At 35.6% G+C, this 13,593-nt stretch overlaps 1 protein-coding gene across 9 annotated transcripts in view; it reads left to right on the forward strand.

Moving 5' to 3' along the window:
* MYO9A (myosin IXA) overlaps positions 1 to 13,593 on the forward strand; it is a 278,184-nt gene that overhangs the window by 126,403 nt on the left and 138,188 nt on the right. For 8 of the 9 annotated variants that reach the window (XM_059912852.1, XM_059912849.1, XM_059912850.1 and 5 more), the window contains one exon: positions 7,812 to 7,931. The exons of the other annotated variant lie outside the window; for it this stretch is intronic. In XM_059912852.1, coding sequence (XP_059768835.1) covers positions 7,812 to 7,931 — 120 coding nt within the window. The remainder of the gene's footprint in view (positions 1 to 7,811; positions 7,932 to 13,593) is intronic. 9 annotated transcript variants of the gene reach the window in all.

Consider the following 13,593-nt stretch of genomic DNA (forward strand, 5'->3'; position numbering starts at 1 on the left):
TAGAAAACATATATTCAACACAAAAGAAGAGAGTAATGAAAGAAAAGAGGAACAAAAATAATATGTCTTATGGTATATGTGGAAACTAAATAACACACTTCTTAATAGCCAATGGGACAAAGAAGAAATCATAAGGGAAATTAGAAAATAGTTTGAAATGAATAGAAGAAAATATACACCCATATTTTATGGGATACAGCTAAAAGAGTGCTTAGAGGGAAATTTATTTCTCCCTTAGAGAAATTTATCTCTATTAAGAAAGAATATCTCAAATCAATAACTTAATGCCCCACCTTAAGATTCTAGGGAAAAAGGGAAAACTAAACCCAAAGCAAGCAGTAGGAAGGACATAATAAAGAGTAGATCTGAAATAAATAAAATAGAGAGTAGAAAACAATAAAGAAAACAAATAAAACTGAAAGGTACTTCTTTAAAAAGGTAAATGAAATTGACAAACCTTGAGGTAGGCAGACCAAGAAGAGGAGAGAGGAGACTCAAATTACTAATTTGGGGAAAGAAAGGGGGGTGTTGCTGCTGAACTGATGGAAATAAAAAGGATTATAATACTATTAGCAGTTGTATGTCGACAAATTAGAACCTAGTGGAAATGGAAAAATTCCTAGAAATATGCTAACAGCCTATACTGACTCCAGAAGAAATAGAAAGTCTGAAAAGGCCTGTTACAAGAAAAGAGATTGAATTAGTTATGAAAAAAAAATCTTCCCACAAACCAAGGAACAGTGAATTCACTGATAAATTTTATCAAATACTTAATGAAGAATTAACACCAATCCTTTATAAACTCTTCCAAAAACATAGACGATAAGGGAATACTTTCATTCTCAATCTGTGAGGCCAGTATTACCAGCATACCAGATAAGACATCACAAAAATGAAAACCACAAACCAATATCCCTCAACAAAAATCCTCAACAAAATCCTTGCAGACTGAGTCCAGCAATATGTAAAAAGTATTTTACAGCATTATCTAGTGGAATTTACCCAGGAATGCAAGGTTGGTTCACCTTAGAAAACTCAAATCAATGTAATACACCACATTGATAGACTAAAGGGCAAAAATCAGATCATCACCTCAATAGACACAGAAGAGGCACTTGACAGACACGAATACCTTTTCATATTTTTCATCATAAAAATGCTGAACAAATTAGCAATAGAAAGGGACTTCCTCAATCTGATAAGGGGACCTGTGAAAAATCCAAAGCTTATATAATTCTTGATGGTGAATGACTGAATACTTTTCCCTTAAGATCAGAAACAAGACAGGATATCTGTTTTCACCTCTTCTATTTATCATTGTCCTGGAAATCCTGGTAAGAGTAATCAGGCAAGAAAAAGAAATAAAAGACATCCAAATTGGAAAGGAAGAAACCATTTTGTTTGTAGATGACATATTTTGTGTAAAACTTCCTAAGGAATCTACAAAAAACTCTACTAGAGATAAAAAATGAGCTCAAGTTGCAAGACACAACGTCAATATGCAAAATCGGTTGTATTTCTAGACATTAACAGTAAACAACCTGAAAACAGAATTAAGTTGGTGCTTCACTTACAAGAGCACCAGCAAGTATAAAATTCTTACTAATAAATTTAACAAAAGAATTGCAAGACTTGTTCACTGAAACTACAAAATATTGTTGAAAAAACTTAATGAATACTGCAATAAATGGAAAGATATTATATGTTTATGCATTGGAAGGCATAGTTAAGATGGCAATACTGGATCTACAGATTCAGCGTAGTCCTGTCAAAACCACAGCTACCTTTATGCAGATATTGACAAGCTAATCCTAAAATTGATATGTAAAGGAATCCAGAAATGCAAGAAGGACTCACATTTCCCAGTTTGGATTAGGCAGTGGATTCTTAGGTATGACAGGATTAGGTATAAAGCACAAGCAACCAAAGAAAAAAATGGATAAATTAGACTTCATCAAAATTAAAAACTTTTGTGCCTCAAAGGATACTATTAAGAGAGTGAAGGGACTTTCCTGGTGGCGCAGTGGATAAGACTCCACGCTCCCAATGCAGGGGGCCCAGGTTTGATCCCTGTTCAGGGAACTAGATCCCACATGCATGCCACAACTAAAGAGCTGGAGAGCCACAACTAAGGAGCCTGTGAGCCACAACTAAGGAGCCCACAAGCCGCAACTAAGGAGCCTGCCTGCTGCAACTAAGACCTGGTGCAACCAAATAAATAAATAAATAAATATTTTAAAAAAAGTGAAATGACAACTCACAGAATGATAGAAGATATTTATAAATCTCGTATCTAATAAGGAACTGGTATCTAGAATATATACAGTTCTTGCAATTCAATAGTAAAAAACTAATAACCCAATTAAAAAATGGGCAAAGGATCTGAAAAGACATTTCTCCAAAGAAGATATGGAAATAGTCACTAAAAAACATGAAAAGATGCTCAGTATAGTTTGTCATCAGGGAAATGCAAATCGAAACCACAGTAAGATACAACTTCACATCTACTAGGATGGCTACAATAAAATAGACAGGTAATAACAAATGTTGGTAATAAGGATGTGGAAAAATTGGAAGCCTCATATGCTGCCAGTGAAAATTTAAAATGGTGCAGCCACTTTGTAAAACAGCCTGGTAGTTACATTTTACCCAGCAGTTCCACTCTTAGGTAGATATTTTAAAAGAATTGAAAGCAGGTGTTCAAACAAAAACTTGTACTTGTTGTTCTTAGCAACATATTCATAATAGCCAAAAGGTAGAAACAACTCAAATGTTCAACAGATGACTGGATAAACAAAATGTGGTATAACCATACAATGGAATACTATTCTGTCACGTAAATGAATGAGATACTAGTACATGCTATAACATGGGTGAACCTTGAAAGCATTTTGTTAAGTGAAAGCGTAAGACACAAAAGACCACATGCTGTATGATTTCATTTATATGAATTTTCTAGAATAGGCAAATCTGTCGAGAAAGAATGTAGATTAGTGTTTGCCCAGGGCAGACAGGGAGATAACAAGGGGAGTGATAGTTTAAAAGTACAGAGTTTCTCCCTAAGGACTCCACACAAAAACTACTAGATCTAATAAATGAATTCAGCAAAGTAGCAGGATACAAGAGTAACATTCAGAAATCAGTTGTATTTCTTTACACTAACAATGAAATATCAGAAAGGGAATATAAAAAAAAAAAAAAAATACTGGGACTTCCCTGGTGGTGCAGTGGTTAAGAATCTGCCTGCCATTGCAGGGGACACGGGTTTAAGCCCTGGTCTGGGGAGATCCCACATGCCACGGAGCAACTAAGCCCATGTGCCACAACTACTGAGCCCTTGTGCCACAACTACTGAAGCCCATGCGCCTAGAGCCCGTGCTCCACAACAAGAGAAGCCACTGCAATGAGAAGCCTGCACACCACAACAAAGAGTAGCTCCCCTCTCCACAACTAGAGAAAGCCTGTGTGCAGCAACGAAGACCCAATGCAACCAAAAATAAATAAATAAATAAATAAATAAATTTTTAAAAACCTCAAAAAACCTTTTAAAATTGCACCCAAAAAAAAGTATCTAGGAATAAACCTGATCAAGGAGGTGAAAGACTTATACACTGAGAACTATAAAACATTAATAAAGGAAATAAAAGAGGATTCAAAGAAATGGAAAGATATCCCATGCCCTTGGATTGGAAGAATTAATATAGTTAAAATGGCAATACTACCCAAAGCAATCTACAGATATAATGAGATCCTGTCAAATTACCCATGACATTTTTCACAGAACTAGAACAAATATCCAAAAATTTATATGGAACCAGGAAAGACCGAGAATTGCTAGAGCAATCCTGAGGAATAAAAACAAAGCAGGAGGACTTCCCTGGGGACATAGTGATTAAGAATCCATCTGCCAGTGCAGGGGACACAGGTTCAAGTCCTGGTCTGGGAAGATCCCATATGCCGCAGAGCAACAAAGCCTGTGTGCCACAACTACTGATCCTGCACTCTAGAGCCCATGAGCCACAGCTGCTGAGCCCATGTGCCACAACTACTGGGGCCCGCACGCCTCGAACCTGTGCTCTGCAACAAAGACAAGCCACCGCAATGAGAGACCTGCGCACTTCAGCAAAGGGTGGCCCCCATTCACCGCAACTAGAGAAAGCCCATGTGCAACAATGAAGACACAACACAGACAAAAATAAATATTAATTAATTAATTAATTAAAAAAAAAGCAGGAGGCATAACTCTCCCAGACTTCAGACAATACCACAAAGTTAGAGTAATCAAAACAATGTGGTATTGGTACAAAAACAGGCATACAGATCAATGGTACAGAATAGCCCAGAAATAAACCCATACACCTGTGGTCAATTAATCTTCAACAAAGGAGGCAAGAATATAAAATGGGAAAAAGTCTCTTCAGCAAGTGGTGCTGGGAGAGTTGGACAGCTGCATGTAAATCAATGAAGTTAGAACACACCCTCACACCATGCACAAAAATAAACACAAAATGTCTTAAAGACTTAAACATAAGACATGACAGTATAAAACTCCTAGAAGAGAGCAAAGGCAAAACATTCTCTGACATAAATCATACCCATGTTTTCTTAGATCAGTCTCCCAAGGCAATAGAAGTAAAAACAAAAATAAACAAATGGGACCTAATCAAACTTACAAGCTTTTGCACAGCAAAGGAAACCATAAAAAAACAAAAAGACGACCAATGGAATGGGAGAAAATATTTGCAAGTGATGCAACAGACAAAGGCTTAATCTCCAAAGTATACAAACAGCTCATACAACTCAACAACAACAAAACAACAACCCAATCGAAAAATGGGCAGAAGACCTTAATAGACATTTCTCCAAAGAAGATATACAGATAGCCAGTAGGCACATGAAAAGATGCTCAACATCACTAATTATTAGAGAAATGCAAATCAAAACTACAATGAGGTACCACCTCACACCGGTCAGAATGGCCATCACTAAAAAGTCTACAAATAACAGTGTTGGAGAGGGTATGGAGAAAAGGGAACACTCCTACAATGTTGGTGGGGATGTAAGTTGGTACAGCCACTATGGAAAACAATATGGAGGTTCCTCAGAAAACTAAAAATAGAATTACCATGTGATCCAGCAGTCCCACTCCTGGGATCATTACTTGATTGACTTTGAGAGGGGTAGGGGTGGTATTTACTGGAAGGGAATGAAATAACTTGCTGAGGTGATGGAAATGTCCTGTATCTTGATTGAGGATTATATGATATAACTGTTTGTTTAAGCTCATCAAACTGTATACTTGAGATTAGTGGAGTTTACTGTATGTGAAATATACCTTTAAAAAAATGGCCCTAAGGCCTGGAAGCTGGCATTATAGAAACTATTATAGGATCAGAGACATGGCTTCAGGTTTGAATGATACAGTGGAGCTGGGATTGAGCCCCTGTTTTATATGGTGTAGGAGCTTCAAAGAGCTTGAACTTTTCTGTCACTGAAAAGATAATTGTAAAACTCTGTCTGTTGGCCTTACCTAGAAGAACAAGAAGAATCATATCAGTATGTGTTAGGCCTTAGATAAAGTTTGAAAAAAAAGTTGCCTAAAAAAATTAGTGCCCCGTATCTTCTTCACCATGCAAGAGGATTTATGCTGTTTGTTTGGTGCATAATCTCAAACTAAGAAATTATGAAAACTAGGCTAGGAACTTAGCATAAGCAAACACTAAATAAACCTCTTTTAAGAGTTTGAGACTCCACTGAAAATGTACTTATAAAACCATCCTAGGAAACCAAACCACCTTGACAGGGAGTTGGTACACACAACAGAGAGGAGTATCACTTTAAGGTTTGGAAATAGTATTATAGTCTGTAAAGCAGTGTTTAAAATTGTTAAAGAGTTAAAAGAAGGCATAGAAAGCAGAATGAAAGAACAGAAGTTAAAAAAAAACCAAAACCCTAAGTTGTAGGTATGATGATGAGACACAAAACAGTCAGTGAGACACAAAACAGTCACAGATATAAAATTACCCATATCCAAATGGCATTGCCACAATTTATTTAGATAAAATAGAAAATTGAGTACAGAGGCTGTAGTCAAGTTGAGCGAGTTTTAATTGAAGATTACATAATAATTTACTATATTTAATATTCTGAACTCTTATATAAAACACTTTAATACCATAATCTTCTTAAATTATTTCTGACTAACAATATATCATTAGCTATTGAAGGGCCTGAAAGTCTGTTGATAACTTTCAAAAATTACAATTTGGATGGAGTATGAGTAGAACTCACCAGGTGGTATTTTCCTCAAATGGTCCCCCTCAACTGATGGCTTACCCTAACCCCTAGCCCCACCCTGTTACTAACCAAGTGCAGCCTCATCTGAGCCTAAGCATTCCTTCCCCCACCAAGAGTCCTGTGAAGGAGGGGATTATTGAGAATAGAATATTTTTATTGAGGTATCTTTTGACTAAGAAATGATGGTAACTTGGTAATACTTGTCTCTTTTTGAAACATTGAACATGTACAGCTATGGACTCTCTGTACTGGATAAATGAGATAGTGTTTTATTAGCTTACTTTTTAATTACAAGATACGAAATGTTTTTTTTTAATTTTACAAAAGCCTGATATATCTATCTATATCTATATCAGATATCTGTTTCTATATCTGTCTATCTATAATCTGATGTTATGGTATCATGAGATTTTGTCTCTTTAACTAAAACATGGATGCCTATTCTCTTAATGTAGATATTCAGTTTAAGGAATTATAGTTTGGTTAAACCATGCAAACCTCTTTGAATTACTCTGCTTCTGTTTAACTTTTAAAATGATTCTGCCTTGAGAACTATTCATAGATAGTATCTTATTCCTAGTTATACAGTAAATACGTACTAATGGAACTTTAGTTCATAATTATGTGTTGCTTAATTTGCCTCCATCTATTGTTAAACTATTCACTTTTATTTTTTAAAGGCAAACCTACATACATTTGAACTTCATGTCCTAACTCTAGAGATGTTCTTGTGTAAATGATACTTGACTCCTCCCAAACCTGGAAAACCTGAATTCTCTTTTAAATCCATTTATTCCTAATATTTATGGTACAATCTTCCTTCCCTCTTTACTGCTCGAGTGTCTCACTGTTTCAGTAGCACTGATCTGGGGCTTTGGTCCTTACTTGAATGTGCTCTCGTTCCTTTCCTTCCAATAGTTGATTCTGACAGATTTTCCAGCTTTGTTTTCAGATTTATAAGTACAGAAGTGCTGCTGGGTTTTCCTGCTCTACAGTGCTTTTCTTCCTACTCTTTCAACATTGACACACTTGGAATTCCTACAAGTGTGGTTAATTGCGAGATTTGTGAACGTTTAACTTTCGGTAAATTGTTTTGGGTATATTTCTCTTTGGGGTTCCATCAGTGTTTCTTGCATTGTTGCCAACTCTGTGCTAATTATATTTCAGACCTGATAAAAATGAGTCCATTAAAAAAAAGACACCATACAATTGTTTTTGAAATTTCCCTGGTATTTTAAATTAAAAATTTTTAGTATGATGTTAACTCACAACACTTTGAGTACTGAAAAAGGATACTTTTGAATACCTGAACAGGACCTTTATTTTTTCCTATTGTTTTTGTGTAATTTCCTCAAATTAATTGGAAAAATTATTCACATTTAACCCCAATTACTTGATACATTTTTATTTACTCTTAAGATAGTTGGCAGCATTGTCCTTGATTCTCTATTGGTTTGGGCTTATATAATGTCTTTTTCTTTTCTCCATTTTTTGTTTTTCTTTTGCTTCCTAAGGACATGATGATACAGCGCCATGTGCAGTTTTGAAAAGTATGGATAGTATTAGCTTTCTCCAACACCCAGTCCACCAGAGGAGCTTAGAGATTCTGCAGAGGTGCAAGGAAGAGAAGTACAGTAAGGCTGCAAATCCTGATAAATAAACTCTGTGTCCTCACATCCATTTGGAAATGGAAACCAGGAGCATTCTACACCTGGGTGGGATGTAAATAGCTTAGGCAATGCGACCTCTATGATCCTTTGACCAGTGAGTCTCAGGATACTTCCATTGAGACTTTCATTCTTTTTTTTGAAAAAGTTGATATACCTGTTCTTTTAACTTGGATGACTTTTAACTTGGATGACTATTTGTGATCCTTGAGTTGTTAATTATACTTGGTTACAGACTTTGAATTGGTTTCTGCTTTTGACTTTTAAAGTATCCAAGTGATGAGTAAAAATGAATAATGATTTTTTCCTGTTGTTTTTTTTTAACTTTATTGAAATCTAATTGAGGTAGAGTAAACTGCATGCCAGAGCATACAGTTTGGTAAGTTTTGACATATATATGAACTCATCACAATCAAGATAATTAACATATCTAACACTGCCAACAGTTTCCTCTGTCTCTTGAGAATTCCTGCTGATTTTTATGCTAATTTACACTTGAATTTTAACATCAGCAATATTGCTTTCATTGGCAAATTCACTTAGTTTGACTATAGTCCTCCTATCAGATTTTATCATGTCTGATTTAGAACAAAGCCACCACTTAATGTTTTGTCTTAAGGAAGAATGACAGAATCATAGAGGGTGTTCTCTTGTGTTTTTTTTGTTTGTTTGTTTTTTAATAAAATTGGTGTAAAAAGATGCTCTTGGTCTCCATTTTCTCCTTTTCTATTTGTTGTACTCATTCTGCATGAAAATGGTTCTTTTGCTTGTTGTGGGATAACAGTTGTTTGGCTACTGCTATTGCTATAATGAGAATAAAGGGATCCTTCAGAATACTCAAAGTCTAACTCAGCAATTTGCATATAATGGACTAAATTACTTATGTAGTCTGTTCTGAGCTTTTTACAAATCACAGATTTACTTTGCTAACTTCACAGTTTTGTGATTGAAATTCCATGGAATATTAGTATTTAATTATCAGTGAAAGGAGAATATAAGTAGAATTCCTAAGAGCAAATGTTGTGGGTTCTTTCTTCAGTTCTTACTTATGCTGTCTTGGTATCAGAAAATGTGTAATGCATTTTGAAAAATGTTGTTAAAATATTTTCTCATTTTAGAAGAACAAAGGTAAGTATTTCATTTAAAAAAGACATCTTCAAATGTTGCTCTTAACTATTGCTACTGTTTCTGAAATGTATACAAGTACTTATTCCAAATATCCATCTTCCTTTTCTTAATCTTTTAATCCATGGGACATGATTGAAAGCAGTCTACAGATCTTTTGGAGGGAACTTAAATTAATTCTTTTTAACTTTTAAATAATTGCAAGTAGTTTATTTGCTTCGTTGATTTTCATGACTCTCAGCCTGACAACCCCAGGCCTAATTGTATTCCAGTTAGGTATATATGGGTGTAGAATAGGAAGGCACCAGTTTCAGCAGCAGCTGCATGAGGATATTGTACATTGTACACATGCAAATTTATTTCTACATTTGTGGAAGTTGGGCTTTTCCATTACTTTAGGTAGTTTATTTTCCATTATAGTACTGCCAATAATTAAAATTTTATAATATATAAAATGATAAATTCAAGTTTGGGAGATTGTTTTTATAAAACTGGGGGACTACTAGCCTTAGGTAATAGTAGTGGTGAATTGGTGAGGTGAATGAACCCTGCCACAGGTAACAGTGATAAACCCTGGAAAAAAATGTAAGGTAACATTATTTGAAAGCAGTGGAAAAGAGATCAAAAATACTAACAGACCCCAAAAGACCAAAAATAAGCACAGAAACTACTGGGGAGTTTATTCTTTAAAGTAACTAAGTAGTGGGTAAGAATTGTGAATTTGTGGCTTTTTGCACAAGGTTCTCCCTAACTCCCATAGCTCCAGAGACAGAAAACCACAACCATACTGGCTTGAAGTGTCAGAGGATAAAGTTGAGGAGTAGCAAAGAAGCTTGAAATTTAGGAGGAAAATCCTGGAATGGAGAGAGCTGCCAAAGGCTAAAACTCAAAGTTAGAGTACGAATTCTGCCATCTATACCTGGCTGACTGTTGTGAGTATTCAGGGGAGACCATAGGAGCTCTGTCAAAGAGCAATGCAAACCAAATAGGAGATAACCTTGGAAAGACACAACTGCAGTAGGTGAGATTTGCAAGTTTACTGATTTTTTTTAACTGAGGGCTTTTTGTATCTCTGCATAGCTCCTCTTGGGGGATAGCTGAATTCTTACTGCCTTAAGTTGGAATCCCATAGGTAGAGGTGAGAGAGAAAGAAGCAGAAAAATATTGGAAGAAATAGTGGCTGAAAACTTCTCATGTTTGAGAAAAACTAGCTTGGAGATTCAAGACAATCTATGACCTCCAACTAGAATCAATACAAAAGAAAACCACAACTAGACACATTATAGGCAAATTGCTAAATGCCAAAGATAGAAAGGAAATCTTGAAAGCAGCCCAGAGAAAATATGGTACATTAAATACAGGGGAATGCAGGCATACCTCAGAGCAATTTCAGAGTCAGTTCCAGATCACTGCAATAAAGCAAATACCACAATAAAGGGAGGCACATGAATTTTTTTGGTTTCCTGGTGCATATAAAAGTTATGTTTACACTATACTGTAGCCTGTTAAGTGTGCAGTAGCATTATGTTGAAAAAAGCAATGTACATACCTTAATTTAAAAATACTTTATTGCTAAAAAATGCTAACCATAGTCCGAGCCTTCAGGGAGTAGTAGTTACAGCAAAGATCACTGATCACAGATCACCATAACAAATATTATAATAATGAAAACTTTGAAATACTGCAGGCATTATCTAAATGTGACACAGAGACACTATGTGAGCAAATGCTGTTGGAAAAATGGTGCTGATAGACGTGATCAACACCGGGTTGCCACAAATCTTCAATTTGTAAAAAATGCAGTATCTGCAAAGCACAATAAAGTGAAGTACAATAAAATGAGGTTTGCCTATAATGATATGGTTAACACTTGTCTTCTTATTAAAAGCAATGGAGGCTGAAAGATATCCAAAAATCATAATTAAAATCCAACAAAACAATTCAAGACCCCAAAACAAAAGCAATGTTCAGGCAGTTGCTTAATTTATAGTTTGGGTCCAGACAAGTTAATTGTCTGTTAGAAGAAAAATCAAGGCTGCAGGAAAACATAACAATTCATTGTTGTTACAATGTATTATCCACAATGTCCAATCATCAATTAGGAAAAGTATCTTTCAAAAATGAAGCTGGAATAAAGATATTTTCAGATAAGCAGATAATCTGAGGGAATTTGTCACTGTAATGTGTTCTATGAAAAATGATAATGGAAATTCTTTAGGTTAAAAGCAAATGACACCAGATGGTAATTTGGATGTATAGTAGAGGCCGATAAACTTTTTCTGCAAAGGATCAGATGGTAAATATTTTAGACTTTGTGGGTCATATGGTCTGTTGAGACAACGCAATTCTGCTGTGAAAGGAGCTATATACACAATACATAAATAAATGAGCATGGGTACATTCCAATAAATTTTATTATAGACACTGAAATTTAAATTCCGTATAATTTTCACATGTCACAAAAATATTCTTCCCTTGATTTTTTTCCTCAACCATTAAAAAAATGTAAAACCATTCTTGGCTCTCAGGCCATGCAAAAATAGGCAGTGGGTTTGATTTGGCCCATGGACTCTAGTTTGCTGATCCATGAGTTATGGGAAGGAATAAAGAAACCAGAGGTAATACATATGTATAAAAATAAATGACTATACATATTTTCTTTCCCTCTCTTAGTTCTTTTAAAAGATATATGATTATTTAGGGTAAAAATTATGACACTGTTCTGGTGGTTTAAAATGTGTCCACAAATTTTTTGATACTCCTCCCTTCAAAAGGCATGTGCTGTACTTAGTGATTTGCTTCTAAAATGTAAAGTGGCAGAACTGACAATGTGTGACCTTCGAGATTAAGACATAAAAGGTATTGTGGCTTTTCCTCCTCCATTTCATTTTTGGTGCTGCCACCTTCTCTCTATAGTGATTATTCTCTGAGATTTGCAGAAAGGAAATTAGAAGAGTGGGGAAAAATTAGGGTTCTTGGGAGCATGAGCTGAAGCCCCACTTCCACAAAGGTCAGGAGCCCTGAAAAAGGGAAGGAATAAGATGCTGGGAGAAGAGAGAGAGAGAGAGGGTGGAATAGTAGAATGCCACTTGAATTTAAACCCATACTTTTGACCTTCTTGGGACAATGGAGATTGTGATGTTCCTAAACAAGATGAAGGACCAGCAATTGTCAGACAAGGGCTTGTCACCGTCCTGATGTGCCTGCCCTAATGTCCATGACCTCAGGCATCAGTATGGTCGCACAAATGATTGAAAATTTAAAGTATGTTGTCTGACCAAAATGGAATTAAAATAGAAATCAATAACAGAAAGACATCTGAGAAATCCTCACATATTTGGAAAATAACACGTATAAGTAACTTATAAGTTAAAGAAAAATTTATAAGGGCAACTTGAAAATATTTTGGTCTGAATGATAATGGAAACACAGCATATTACAAGTTGTGGAATGCAGCTAAAGAAGTGCTTAGAAGAAAACCGATAGCTTTAAACCCTTATATAAGAAAAGAAATGAGGTAAAAAATCAATGATCTAAGCTTTTACTTTATGAAGCTACAACAAGAAGGGCCTATTAGAGCTAAAATTACTGAATAGGAAGCTGACCAACAGTAGAGAAAATCAGTGGAAACCAAAAGCTGGTATTTTGGGTTTTTTTGTTTTTGTTTTTTGTTTTGTTTTCTTTTATTTATTTTTTTTATATAGCAGGCTCTTATTAGTCATCAATTTTATACACATCAGTGTATACATGTCAATCCCAATGGCCCAATTCATCACACCACCACCACCCCCACCGCCCCCCGCCGCTTTCCCCCATTGGTGTCCATACGTTTGTTCTCTACATCTGTGTTTCAATTTCTGCCCTGCAAACCGGTTCATCTGTACCATTTTTCTAGTTTCCACATATATGCGTTAATATACGATATTTGTTTTTCTCTTTCTGACTTACTTCACTCTGTATGACAGTCTCTAGATCCATCCACATCTCTACAAATGACCCAGTTTCGTTCCTTTTATGGCTGAGTAATAGTCCATTGTATATATGTACCACCTCTTCTTTATCCATTCGTCTGTCCATGGACATTTAGGTTGCTTCCATGACCTGGCTATTGTAAATAGTGCTGCAGTGAACATTGGGGTGCATGTGTCTTTTTGAATTATGGTTTTCTCTGGGTATATGCCCAGTAGTGGGATTGCTGGATGATATGGTAATTCTATTTTTAGCTTTTTAAGGAACCTCCATACTGTTCTCCATAGTGGCTGTATCAATTTACATTCCCACCAACAGTGCAAGAGGGTTCCCTTTTCTCCACACCCTCTCCAGCATTTGTTGTTTGTAGATTTTCTGAAGATGCCCATTCTAACTGGTGTGAGGTGATACCTCATTGTAGTTTTGATTTGCATTTCTCTAATAATTAGTGATGTTGAGCAGCTTTTCATGTGCTTCTTGGCCATCTGTATGTCTTCTTTGGAGAAATGTCAATTTAGGTCTTCTGCCCATTTTT

This window comes from Balaenoptera ricei, chromosome 2 (genome assembly GCF_028023285.1).
Source record: "Balaenoptera ricei isolate mBalRic1 chromosome 2, mBalRic1.hap2, whole genome shotgun sequence".
Classification (NCBI taxonomy): domain Eukaryota; kingdom Metazoa; phylum Chordata; class Mammalia; order Artiodactyla; family Balaenopteridae; genus Balaenoptera; species Balaenoptera ricei.